Below are 13,704 nucleotides of genomic sequence, written 5' to 3'. Positions count from 1 at the left end.
AATGCTTGCTTCAATTTTGGAAACTTAAAGGTTTTCTTGAGAGATTTTTTTTTGCCATGACGACTTCATTTAATGATATAAAGGTTTGAGCAAATAGAATAAAATTATTGAACAAATTTTTAAGAGAACATAAACATTTTTTAAAGATTTATTTATTTACTTTAGAAGCAGAGCATGTGGGGGGGTGCATAGGGAGAGAATCTTCAAGTGGACTCCCAGCTGAGTGTGGAGCCCGACACAGGATTCTATCCCATGACCCATGAGATCATGGCCTGAGGCTTAACCGAGCCACCCAGCTGCCCCTGCCCCAAGAACATAAGATTTAAAATTAAAACATATCTGTGGACTGACCATTTGTATGTGGCTAAAATTGTTTTGAATTAGCATGCTGTCATGAGTTATTTTAGCATTTAGACATGCATATTCACGTTTATCTTGCTCAAAAGAGACCTACAGATTCTAGTTGGTATAATGTCATTTGTATCATTTACTATTGTTAATAGTTTTAGGTTAACATTCTTAGGAATACTAAGAATTATTTCTTAGGCTTTTTAGGACTTGACCTTGAATCTGGTAAAAATAATGAACTTTAGTTAATTCTTTCCCAGGTCCATAAACAGAACATCAAATTCATTATCCCCCAGAAAACTATAGTTCTGTATGAAGATTTCTTTTTATTTCTTAAACTACTTAATTTGAAATAATGGCTGTGTTGTGAGGACTTTTTTTTAAGTTTATTTTGATATAGTTTCACACAAATCTGTGTGAAGATTTTTTTCAGATTTATCTGTTGTAAGTCTTTAAGAGTGTATTTTGCCAATGAGGAAACAAATCCCAAGTATTCATAGAAAACAAACTTTACTGAAAGTATTGGAGTTGTACAACTGGAAACTTTATGCTTCAAAGGCAACATGAAGTGGTAGTAATACTGGCATTTGAGTTACAGAGTGCCGTGTTCATATCCTAGCCATGTGCTCTTACTATTATATGTCTTTAAACAAGTTCCATATCCATAGAATGGGCAAGGATGCTTGCTGCCTTGCTGGTAATTGTGATAAGAGATAGATACATAACCCTCAAGTGCTTGCTGCATAGCCCTTTTTTTTTTAAGATTTAAAAAATTTTATTTGAGAAAGATTGTGCAAGCGGGGTGGGGGGGGTGGCGGCGAGGAGAAACAGAGGAAGAGGGACTCCATGCTGAGTGAAGAGCCCAGCGCGTGGCTCCATCCCATGACCCTGAGATCATGCTCTGAGCCAAAATCAAGAGTTGGATGCTCAAACCAGGTGCCCCAGTAATCTCTCTTATTATGCCTTAATGTAATAATCATAGTATTAAGAAGAAAACAAATCTTTAAACAAAAATATCTTCTTTACGTATTTGGTTGTAAGAACTGGAATTTGAATTTTATTACTTTAAAAGGGTCTCACAGTGTAAAAGGAAGTTATTTTCTAATTATTTGCAATATAGTTTTGAATTCCCCAATTAACTTGCATGTAGAAACACAAGTTTGCTTGTAAAATTGGTTCTAATACTTTGTGTCAAATTTTTTTTGCATTGACTAAAGCTGACTTTTTAAAAAAAAATTTTTTTAAGATTTTATTTATTCATGAGAGAGAGAGAGAGAGAGAGAGAGAGGGAGAGACAGAGAGAGAGGCAGAGACACAGGCAGAAGGAGAAGCAGGCTCCAATGCAGGGAGCCCAACGTGGGACTTTGATCCCAGGTCTCCAGGACCACGCCCTGGGCTGAAGACAGCGCTAAACCAATGAGCCACCAGGCTGCCCTAAAGCTGACTTTTTAAACCACAGATGAACTCAATTGCTGTATTCGTAGCACTGCTATTAGAAAACTAAATTATTTCACATTAGTATTGCAGTCATATTGTTAAGATTATTTTTTGATTTATAAATTTTCTCATAAATTATATTTCATTTTAGGATTTGAGGTATTTTGCAGAGAAAATATTTGCCCATATGCAGTTAAATAGAAGATAAAGTATATAAAAAAACAACCATATAGAGAAGAAAAGATCAGTTTTCTGGCAACAAAGGAAACTTGATGGATTACGTAGCTTTTATTTTCTGGTATACTGTGCATGTTCTTCAGGGGAAAAGAAATTCTGGCACCAAATTCTAGGAGGAATTTGTCATATACATCTTTATATTTTAAAAACATTGATGTAATAGATATATTTTATTTTGTTTGTCTGGTTTTATCAACCAGTTATGTTTTAAACAAACTAAGATTATAGTTTGTAAAGGCAGAGACTCTGAAATTTTGTTGTGTGAGAGTTCTGTACTCTAAAGCAGTATATTTAGGATAACGTACTAATTATAGATAGGAGATTTTAATTAAGGTCAATTCTTCACTGAGTCACACTGTTCTGAAGACTATTTTGTCAGTAGCTTCTAAAGTGTTTTACTGGATTCCAAAAATAACGTCATTTAAAAAATTTTCAAATGTTAGCACAAAAACAGAAAACTACAGCAGTTAACATTTTACTCAGTTACCACAAGTCTTCCCTTATTCCTATTATCTGCACGGATTCATGGATTCCTGTTTTATTTTTCTTTACTATTTTTAATATTTTGGTACCTAAATTGTCCCATATTTGGCCTCTAGGAACCCCTTCAAACTGGCTCATGTATGCTGCATCTGACATAATCCTGTCTTTTTTTTTTTTAAGGTCTTTATCATTTTGTGGTGTAACAGCTATTCTGGGTTCGTTTTGTATCTTCTCTGTCACAGTTCTATAATCAGTTATTTTTCCAGAGCCATGGTTCCTTTTAGTTGAAAATGATATTAAAATCAAGATCTGGGTTTTGGGTATTGTATTCATTGCTGCTCATATATAATCATAGGCCCCATTAGTGGATGGTTAGCAAATACATACATGTATAGACACTTATAGGTATATAATACATATAAAATATACATAATTTAGAAATCATTAATTTACCTAGTTCTCCCAATTTCAGTTCATTCTCTTAGCATTGTTCTTTGCCTTGGTTCTTTGCCCTTTCATATTTTTGTACCTTAAATCCTGGTTCCCAGTAACATCAGCAATTTACTTATTTGCTTAATCCTGTAATACATCTCAAATAGTTTCAGAATTGCTTTGTCCCTAGAAGTAGAGAAAATGTACTTACAAAAAGGAATTCAGGATTTATTTGTAGTTCCCCCCACTCCCACTCTACCCAAGATAAGGGTCATATGGTCAAGTACTGTATTCATAAATTAGATTAATTTTCCCCCTTCACTGTGTTATGTTTTCATTTGAAATATAGCTGGGTTTATTTTTTTTCTGTTTGCTTTCAGTTTTGGTTTTCCTCCCTCCCACCTCTGCCTTTCTATCCTTATTGATTCTTATTTTAATATGTAGAGCATTAACATACTTCCAAAACCCAAAACTATATAAAAACATATACAAATAGTCCTCACTCAGCATGGAACTATGTTAACCAAAACCTTGCATATCAGAACAGTATAAAGCAGGGACAGAGTTCTCATTTGCAGTAACTCAAAGTAAGGACTGCCAGTAAAGTGATTCAGATCTTCTGTGTACTTACTGATGTTTTTATTCTAGTTCTGTCAATTGCTGAATGAAAGTGTGTTTAAATCTTCAAGCATGACTATGAATTTATCTCTTTTTTTGTAGTTTCGTTATTAGGTGCATATTTCTTCATGATATATTGGCCCTTTTACCATTTACAAAGGGTCCCTTTTTTGTATCATAATATTTCTTGTTTTGATATTTATTTTGTGTAGTATTGATAAAGCTGCTACAGTTTTCTTATGCTTATTTATATCGTTTCTATGTTTTTTCTACAGTCTTTCACTTTCAGACTTTTTGTGTTTTCTGGTTTAAGTCTACATTACAAACAGTTGATTCTTTTACGTGTAGTCTGACAATCTACCTTTTCATTGGAGTGTTTAGTTCATTTACATTTAATGTAATGATTAAGTTGTATTTAGGTCTGTCATTTTGCCATTTATTAATTTATTAATGAGATGTATTACAGGATTAAGCAAATAAGTAAATTGCTGATGTTACTGGGAACCAGGATTTAAGGTACAAAAATATGAAAGGGCAAAGAACCAAGGCAAAGAACAATGCTAAGAGAATGAACTGAAATTGGGAGAACTAGGTAAATTAATGATTTCTAAATTATGTATATTTTATATGTATTATATACCTATAAGTGTCTATACATATATGTATTTGCTAACCATCCACTAATGGGGCCTATGATTATTTATTAATTAAATAAAAATACATAATGTAGATGATTGGGAAAAGAGCCAATAAGACAAAAGTAAGGGCAGCCCGGGGTGGCTCGGGGGTTTAGCGCCGCCTCCGGCCCAGGGTGTGATCCTGGAGACTGGGGATCGAGTCCCATGTCAAGCTCCCTGCATGGAGCCTGCTTCTCCCTCTGCCTGTGTCTCTGCCGCCCCCCCCCCCCCCCATGTATTCTCATGAATAAATAAAATCTTTAAAAAAAAAAAAAAAGGGGGATCCCTGGGTGGCACAGCGGTTTGGCGCCTGCCTTTGGCCCAGGGCGCGATCCTGGAGACCCGGGATCGAGTCCCACGTTGGGCTCCCGGTGCGTGGAGCCTGCTTCTCCCTCTGCCTGTGTCTCTGCGCCTCTCTCTCTCTCTGTGACTATCATAAATAAATAAAAATTAAAAAAAAAAAAAAGACAAAAGTGAGAATTTTTGAAGTATTTTCAGAGACCTGTCTGAACTATCGATGTTTAGATGAAAGGTCAGGGCCAAATTTGCTAGCAGAAGTCCAAGATAGTTATCCTTTAATCAGAGGTAAGTTATTGAAAGTGTCTGAAGATGACATTAAGAAACACTTGTTTAAAAAAAAAAAAAAAAAAAAAGAAACACTTGTTTTAAGACGATTGCTGTTTATAAGGTAGATTGCATAGAGAGGTAAAGCCCCAGAGACTAATTAAGAGGTGTTACAGGTTAAAGGTGAAAAGGTAAGCACTTGAAAGATACTTGAAATCAATAGGAACAGAAAGAAGGGGACAAATAAGATAACTAGGACAAGATTTCTTGAGTGGCTGAATATGTGATGGGTATAGGTGGGAGAAGCAAATGACTATTAAGGATTTGAGTTGAGTAGAATTATGGCAAATTGACTTTGATTTGGTCATCAGATATTATTTTTCCAGATATTAGTCGTTATAAAAAGCAAGACACAGTTTCTGCCTTTCATCACTAGTAAGAGAAATAGAGGTGCTTATTTTAGAGGGAGGTAAACATGATTTTATATATTCTTTAGTAGTAGGGCATGGTTAGATTTCCCTCTACAGATATTCTGTAAACTTGGGGTTTTCGAAACAAAACAGGAGAGGGGCACCTGGGTGGCTCAGTTGGTTGAGCCTCCAATTCTTGATTTTAGCCTGGGTCGTAGTCCTGGGGTCTTGGGATCAAACCCTGTGTTGGGTTCCTCACTCAGTGGGGAGTCAACTTGGGATTCTCTCTTCTATCTGCCCCTCCTCCCATTCGCTTGTGTGCTTGCTCTCCCCTTCTCAAAATAAGTAAATCTTAAAAAAAAAAAGAAGAAGAAGGAGCAAAGCAGGAACAGAACTAGACATTAGGTTGGAAGTCTTTGTCATAGACAAGAGAGTTAAATTCTGAGTGGGATGGTTTCCAGGGGAAGGGAAGTGATGGTATAGGCCCTAAGCATGTATAGGAGGAGGTCAGCTACATTCGATTCTTTTCACAACCCATGAGTTGATATTTGACTCCCTACAGGTGTAAGACTCCTTTGAAATTACGTTTAATCTTTTTTTTTTTTTAAGAGGATTTCTGTTTTTCACTTTAGGTATAAAATGAGCTTCTACTAAAAGGGCGCATTGGGAATTTCCTGTTCTCAGTGGTTTGGCCTTGAGTCTTATAAATTGTCTCTTCTTGATAAGTAGTGTTTGTGTTGTTAACATGAGGTTTTAATATACTTTTGCCATTAAGAAAATTAACCTTTTGAACTTAGAACTTTCATAGAACTAACAATAGCTCTTTCAGGAGACAGAGGGGTCTAAAGGCAATTTCCTTTGCCATTTTGTTCAGTAGTATGGACTCTTCCCCCTTTCAAAGTAGTATAGTTAAAAATTTTTCATACCATTTCTCGGTCATTCAGCATATACTGAGTGTTCATTTGACTCAAAATATGTATTAGCCAGTGATTGTTACCACCTATTTATGGTGATTATATAATTTAAAGCCTTTAATTCAAGATTGAATTGTAAGTACATAGGCATGTAGGATGAAAAATGGATTCTTGTTTCAAATGTTCTGCCTAAGCTAAAGCAAATGCTTTCTAAATTCACCTGACTGGTACTTGTGTTTCCAGTAGGAAATTCTTCCTGGCATCTCTCCAAAAATTTACATGTTAGGAGATACCAGTCAAAAAGTGGAAAGAAATATTATAATTCTTCTTTCAACGTAGAGTCATTATTGAGTGAAGAAATTCACTGACTACACGTCAAAAGCAGGCACAGGAAACACTGACATAGGAAGTATGTCCTGGGGATCAGATATGGGACTTGTAGAGAGGAACAGTCATGGTCTCAACAGTCAGTCTTTAAAAAAAAAAAAAAAAAAAAAAGATTTTATCCATTCATTCATGAGAGACACACAGAGAGAGGCAGAAACACAGGCAGAGGGAGATGCAGGCTCCATGCAGGGAGCCCAATGCGGGACTCAATCCTGGAACTCCAGGATCATGCCCTGGGCCGAAGCTAGGCCCTACACCACCAAACCACCCAGGAATCCTAACAATCAGTCTTGAGTGTAACTTTTGCCCTGTCTGCTAATGGGAGTCATTCTTACAAACTAAATGAATATTAATAAATTTATATGCGTAGTATATACAAACCCTAAGAAATAATACTTCATTTTTTTCAAAAAAGAAGTTTTCCAAGCAAAATAAATCTTTAAAATAGCAGTATGAGACATGCTTCTGTGTTGTGTTAACTTTTCTGGGAGAAACTAAAGTTACTTTGTTAGAGTACTAATAATGTTTGCAGGCTTTTTCTAATAATTGAATATTCACTATAGGCTACAGTTCTTTGTAAGCGCTTTAATGGAAGAAACGTAAAGAGAATATGTCAATGTTGTGGTATGCTCTGAGGTAGAATCAGAAGTTGATCTAAAATCAGAATTAATAGAGGCACCTGGTTAGCTCAGTTGGTTAAGCTTAAGTCTGCCTTCAGCTCAGGTGGTGCAGGGTCCTGGGATGAAGCCCTGAGTTGGGTTCCCTGCTCAGTGGGGAGACTATTTCCCTCTCTACCCCTCTTGCCTGATTATGCTCTTTCTCTCTCTCACTTAAATAAATAAATAAAAATTAAAATCAGAATGAATAAAAGCAGTATCTATTTCAATGGCAAAACCTGTTCTGGACAATCCAGCAAAATATTTTTATTATTAAAAAAAGAAATTAAGTTATCTGAGACATAATGAACCCTAACATCCAGTCTGGAGGTGTTTTTGGAAGTACTTTTAACAGTTGGACCAATTAGTGCAAAATGAAAATTTTCTATATCTGGAATATTTGTCACAAAACAAAGATCAGGATTATCAGAGCAACTAATGCTTTGTGTACTTTAAAATTTCATTGTTAAGAAAAACTATTGAATGTTAAATATTTGTGGTATTTCAATATTTTAAACAATTTTCATTTGGAATTTATTTTGTTTCAAAAGGTTTTCTGTTTTTTAATGTTTTCTGTTATCAAATACCAGATAAAAATCAGGCTTATGTTTTATTGAAATGTGCATCTTTTCACAGTATATTGATTCATAGTAATGATAAATCAAGGATTTATCATATCTTTTTGTAGCAAATGTTTAAAAGTTTTAGTGTAACCCTAATGATTTTACTCTTTGTTATGATCATTCATTATTCTTTTTTTCTTTAATCAGCTTTATTGAGATATAACTCACAAACCATACAATTCATCCATGTAAAGTATAGGATTCATTGTGTTTGAGTACATTCACAGGGTTGTGCAACCATCATCACAATCTAATTTTAGAATATTTTTGTCCCTCCTAAAGAAACTATACCCATTAGTATTCAATCCCTAGTCCCCCTAACCCTCCTCCCTGGCCCAGAGTAACCACTGATATACTTTCTGTCTCTAAATTTACCTACTCCAAGCCTTTCATATAAAGGTGGATTCATATAGTACGTGGTCTTTTGTGACCGGCTTTTTTCACTGAGCATTTTTTTGAGGTTCATTCATATTGTTGCATGTATTATTACTTCATTTCCTCTTATTGCCAAATAATATTCCATTTTGTGTATCTGCCACATTCTATTTACCTCTTCATCAGTTGTTTGGTATATAGGTTGTTTTTATGTTTTGGCTATTAAAAATAATGCTGCTTTGAACATGCATATTAAGATTTTGTGTGAATGTATGCTTTCATTCCTCTTGGTTATATACCCAGGAGTGGAAGTGCTGTGTGATATGTTAACTTTTTAAGGAACTGCCAAACTATTTTTCAAAGTGGCTGCACCATTTTACTTCCTTCCAGCAAAGTACAAAGATTTGTTTCTCTACATCCTCACTAGTATGTGTTTCCTTTTTTGATCTCTAGTGAGTGTGAAGTGGCATCTCATTGTGATTTTGATTGTCATTTCCCTGATGGCTAATGGTGTTGAGCCTGTTTTCATGTGCTTATTGGCTATTTGCCTATCTTCTATGGAGAAATGTCCAAGTCCTAATTGAAAATATTTTCTCCCATTCTGTGAATTGTCTTTTCACTTACTTGGTGATGTCCTTTGAAACACAAAAATTTTAATTTCGTTGAAGTCTCATTTTTCTTTTTCTTTTTCCTTTGGTACTTACACTTTTGCTGTCCTGTCTTAAGAAAATCATTGCGTAAATCAAGGTTACAAAGATTTGCTTTTATGTTTTCTTTTCTTACCTTCAGGTCTGTGACTCAAATTTTAAGTTAATCATTGTTAAGCTTTGTGTGATTCTCTTCAAAAACATTAAGAAGATGTTATGAAAAATATAAAAATATGATTAAAGTGTTATGCTTTCAAGGAAGGATTCTTGAGAATTGTGCTTCAAAAGATGTTATGAAAAATATAAAAATATGATTAAAGTGTTACGCTTTCAAGGAAGGATTCTTGAGGGCAGCCCTGGTGGCGCAGCAGTTTAGCGCCGCCTGCAGCCCAGGGCATGATCCTGGAGACCCAGGATTGAGTCCCATGTCAGGCTTTCTGTGTGGTGCCTGCTTCTCCCTCTGCCTGTGTCTCTGCCTCTCTCTCTCTCTCTCTGTCTCTATGAATAAATAAAATAAAAATCTTAAAAAAAGGAAGGATTCTTGAGAATTGTAATTGTGCTTCAATCCTGAAGATTAATATCTCCTGAGAATTTGGGAGCATTAGCTGGTGCATAGCCTATACGTGACAGTAAAGACCTGCAGGTAGTAGTTTACTCTTTTGAGCAGATGGTGGCAGCAGAGCTTTGATGAAAATTCTCATTTTTCTAAACTTAGTATTTTATGAATAATTATGAATCTTCTTAATTTTTTGTCAGTAGGCTGTTAGGCACAAAGTTTAAATTTACTTTTATGATTAAAAAATAAATATAGGATTGTTTTTGTTTTGCCATGAAGTTTATTCAGGCTTTTTGGTTTATGAAACCAGTTTGTGAAGTATGGACATAATTTGCTTGAGATCTCCAACCTTAGGACACAGTTTTCTCATATTACTCTAATATGTTATATCCACCTTTTCTTTTTAAATCTCACTTCTACCCCCATGATCTTTGTGTAGACATAAAGTAATAAGAGTAGCAGACAAAACGCTAATTAATGCTAAAGCTATTCCCAAACTTATTCCTGAAATACACTGGTAGGCTTATGCTCTGATTTAGAAGACAGGTAATATGGAAGCTAGACATGTGGGTAATATTTTTTTCCTTCAAGAGTAAAACTGCCTTATATCATCTCGAGATTGGGCCTGAGATTTCCTTTTCAGATCTGAATATTAAACAGTAAAATTAGATGATAGTTAATCTTTGACAGCTGTTTTTAAAATAATAGAAATAAACAACAGGACACTTAGTGTTTGCTAGGTGCTATACTAAATGCCTTGGATGCATTGTCTTCTTTTGTTTTCACAACAGTCTAAGTGGTATTATTTTTGCTCTAAATTTTAGAGACACAGATGGGTTTTGAGAAGTTAAATATTTTGCCTAGAGTCACACTGTTAGATGGTGAAGTGTGGGTGTGTTCATAAACAACTATATTGTACTATTTTATGTGTGTGTAATTTTCACAGAGGTGGTATCCTATTCTATGTATCACTCTGCAACTTATTTTTTAAATTCAGTCTAATTTGAAGATATCTGATCAGTGTGTTTCCCTCATGAATATATATTTATTTTTTCCCATTTAGTATAGTTAATTGTTTTAAATTTAAAATCAATTAGCCAAAATATAGCACATTAGTTTTATTTTTTTATTTTTATTTTTTTTAAGATTGTATTTATTTATTATGAGAGACACAGAGAGAGAGAGAGGCAGAGACACAGACAGAGGGAGAAGCAGGCTCCATGCAGGGAGCCCGATGTAGGACTCTATCCCGGGACTCCAGGAATACACGCTGGGCCAGAAGGCAGACGCTTAACCACTGAGCCACCCAGGCATCCCAAGTCCGTTAGTTTTAGATGTAGAATTCAATAATTCACTAGTTGTATGTAACACCCAGTGCTTTTCTCCTAAGGTCAGGAACATGTCAGGGATGTCCACTCTCACCACTGTTGTTCAACATAGTACTAGAAGTCCTTGCCTCAGCAGTCAGATAACAAAAAGAAATAAAAGGTATTCAAATTGGCAAAAAAAGTCAAACTCTCATTCTTCACAGATGACATGATACTTTATATGGAAAACTCAAAAGACTCCACCCAAAATTGCTAGAACCCATACAGCAATTCAGCACAGCAGGATATAAAATCAACGCACAGATATCAGTTGCATTTCTATACATTAACAATGAGACAGAAGAAAGAGAAATTAAGGGACGCCTGGGTGGCTCAGCAGTTGGGCATCTGCCTTCGGCTCAGGGTGTGACCCTGGAGTCCAGGGATCGAGTCCCACATCGGGCTCCCTGCATGGAGCCTGCTTCTCCCTCTGTGTCTCTGCCTCTCTCTCTGTGTAGCTCATGAATAAATAAATAAGTAAAATCTTTAAAGAAATAAAAGAGAAATTAAGGAATTGATCCTATTTATAATTGCACCAAAAGCCATCATATACCTAAGAATAAACCTAACCAAAGATGTGAAGTATTTGTATTCTAAAAACTACAGAACACTTAGGAATATATACTACTTTCTATTTATCTGCTAAGAAACAGCTTGTCCTTGAATTTCACCTAATTTTAGCTTTACTTCACTTTTCCACTAGAGGGTGTACTAAGTATTTGACTTAATTTTTTTTTCTGTTACCAAAGTTATAAATAGTAATAATTTATTACTTCTTAGTATAATCAGAAAGAAAAATTTCATTGTGTATAACTGGTATAATAGTCTCCTTGTTTTATTTTTATACTGCAGGTTACTCATTTTTGGATCCTATGACAGAGAGGCAAATATTCATTGTACACTCGAGTTGAGCAGTGGTGTTTGGGAAGAAAAACAAAGGAGTTCTATTAAGACGGTACAGTGGATTTACATAGTGTTTTACTCTTTATAAAGTTTATATTCTATAAGCATACCTTTAATAATGTTTTTATATTTATAGAGTTATTTTTGATCCTGTACACATAATTATGAACAACTGTTATTCTGTTGCAGCACAACATCAGTAATAAAATGAATCACATAAAACTGTGATACTCAGATTACTTGCTTGCATAAGAAACCTAGTCTAATTTTCCTTTTAGAACTTGAAAATTATTTCACGAGGATGGAATTAGAAATCATTCTAAATACCTTAGAAAGCAAGTAAATTCTTTCATTCAGTAGATGTTTTATGAGTGAGTGCTTGCTTTGTACCAGGCACTGTGTTAGATGCAGGAAACTGTTCAGAACAAAAAAGGACCTTTTTTTTTGGTGCTAACATGGGCGTAGAAGTTCGATGTGAGGGTTAGAAGAGAGATGGGAGAGGTAAACTACCTTACAGGATGGTGGTAGAACATGACAATAAATGGGTAAACAAAAGAAGTAAACATGGTAAATTTCCAGAGATTGACAGATACTATGAAGAAAATAGGATTATGACAGAGGAGATTCTTTAGATCTGATAACAGGGAAAACTCTTAGAGAGATGGCACTTGAGCAAGATGCCCAATTCAGTTAGAATTTCAGATAAACTAATTTTTTTTGTTATTATAAATATTTACCCAATTTTTATATGCTAACTCTGACAACGCTACACTGGAGACTTGAATCCTGAAAAGGAGCAAGCCACCTGGAGAGTCTGGGGGAATGAGGGAGTGGAAGTGCATTTCCTGCAAAGGGAGCAGCACCTGTGTGAGGGTGGGTGGGTTTGAAGAACAAAAAGAAGGCTAGTATAGCTAGTGCATGGTATGAAAGCTAAAGAGTCACGCTTAATCTCATACAGAATTTGAATTTCATTATTTGTGGTGGGAGAGTTTTAAAATGACAAGTGACATGATCTTTTGTATATTTTGCACAAAACTTTCTGCTTCTGTGGACAAAGGATTGTAGGAGGGCAAGAGTAAACCTGAGAGATTGGTTAGGAGGCAGTTAGGGGAAATGTTGGTTACTTTAGCTACTACCTGAGGAAATAGGAAAAAAAAAAAAGACAGTGGATTTGGGCTGTACTTTTGGTGTATGAAGGACTTAGAGTTCTGTTTTCTTTTTTGATTAAAAAAACCCCTCGCTACTATTACCTAAATTGCAAGACTGAAAAAATTATAAAGGTTTTTAAAATATTTTTTTTAAAGATTTTATTTATTTATTCACGAGAGACAGAGAAAGGCAGAGACACAGGCAGATGGAGGAGAAGCAGGCTTCGTGCAGGGAGCCTGATGTGGGACTAGATCCCGGGACTCAGGGATCATGCCCTGAGTCGAAGGCAGACACTCAACCACCCAGCCAGTCAGGGTCCCTGCTTTTAAAATATTTTAAATGCTAGAATTAAAAATAAACAAAAGTAGTGCTTTCCTTCAACATATTTAAGTGAACTTGTTGGATTCTTTGTGTTCTTAAATGAATAAAAATTGTCACTAGTTATTGGTTAATTTGTTTCCAAAGTGAGTTGGTATTTTCTGAATATTCTGAGTAGCAGTTTTAATAGCAGTTATTATGTGCTTCTTGCATTTTGCATAAATCTAGTAGTCTCTTTAAGATTTAGAGCGTTTATCCAAATTATCCATAGAATTTCTGTATTAAGCCCATGAAATTTCACAATGGAAACAGAATTCCAGAATTTTATGGCTAAAATGGAGGAGGGAGTCTATGCCTTAAAGGAACCATTGCCCCTCTTTTAGAGACAATTTATTTCATTTACTAAGTATATACTGAAATATTATGGGTTTGATAGTAATAAAATTCCAAGAGTGCTTTTTGGAACCCCTAAACCTCTCTGGAGTTACTTTTAGTCTTTTGAAAGATAAGATCCATTTAGCATGTCAAAAGTTTTTTGCAAGAATAAGTTATAGTTGTATTCTTTAAAAATGTAATACTTAATAACTTAGATATTTAGCTGTT

The 13,704-nt window shown here is 35.1% G+C and overlaps 2 protein-coding genes across 10 annotated transcripts in view; one reads left to right on the top strand and one right to left on the bottom strand.

The window, feature by feature from the left end:
- SLC18A2 (solute carrier family 18 member A2) overlaps nt 1–13,704 on the bottom strand; it is a 115,077-nt gene that overhangs the window by 21,448 nt on the left and 79,925 nt on the right. The window lies entirely within an intron of this gene.
- Nucleotides 1–13,704, top strand: part of PDZD8 (PDZ domain containing 8) — a 95,006-nt gene that overhangs the window by 29,404 nt on the left and 51,898 nt on the right. For all 8 annotated transcript variants that reach the window (XR_005380657.1, XR_005380654.1, XR_005380653.1 and 5 more), the window contains exon 3: nt 11,584–11,686. Coding sequence is in view for 1 of the 8 variants with exons in the window: in XM_038578915.1 (XP_038434843.1) it covers nt 11,584–11,686 (103 nt within the window). In the remaining 7 variants the exon portion in view is untranslated. The remainder of the gene's footprint in view (nt 1–11,583; nt 11,687–13,704) is intronic.

Source organism: Canis lupus, chromosome 28, assembly GCF_011100685.1.
Source record: "Canis lupus familiaris isolate Mischka breed German Shepherd chromosome 28, alternate assembly UU_Cfam_GSD_1.0, whole genome shotgun sequence".
Taxonomy (NCBI): domain Eukaryota; kingdom Metazoa; phylum Chordata; class Mammalia; order Carnivora; family Canidae; genus Canis; species Canis lupus.
This window is presented reverse-complemented; position numbering and strand designations above follow the sequence as displayed.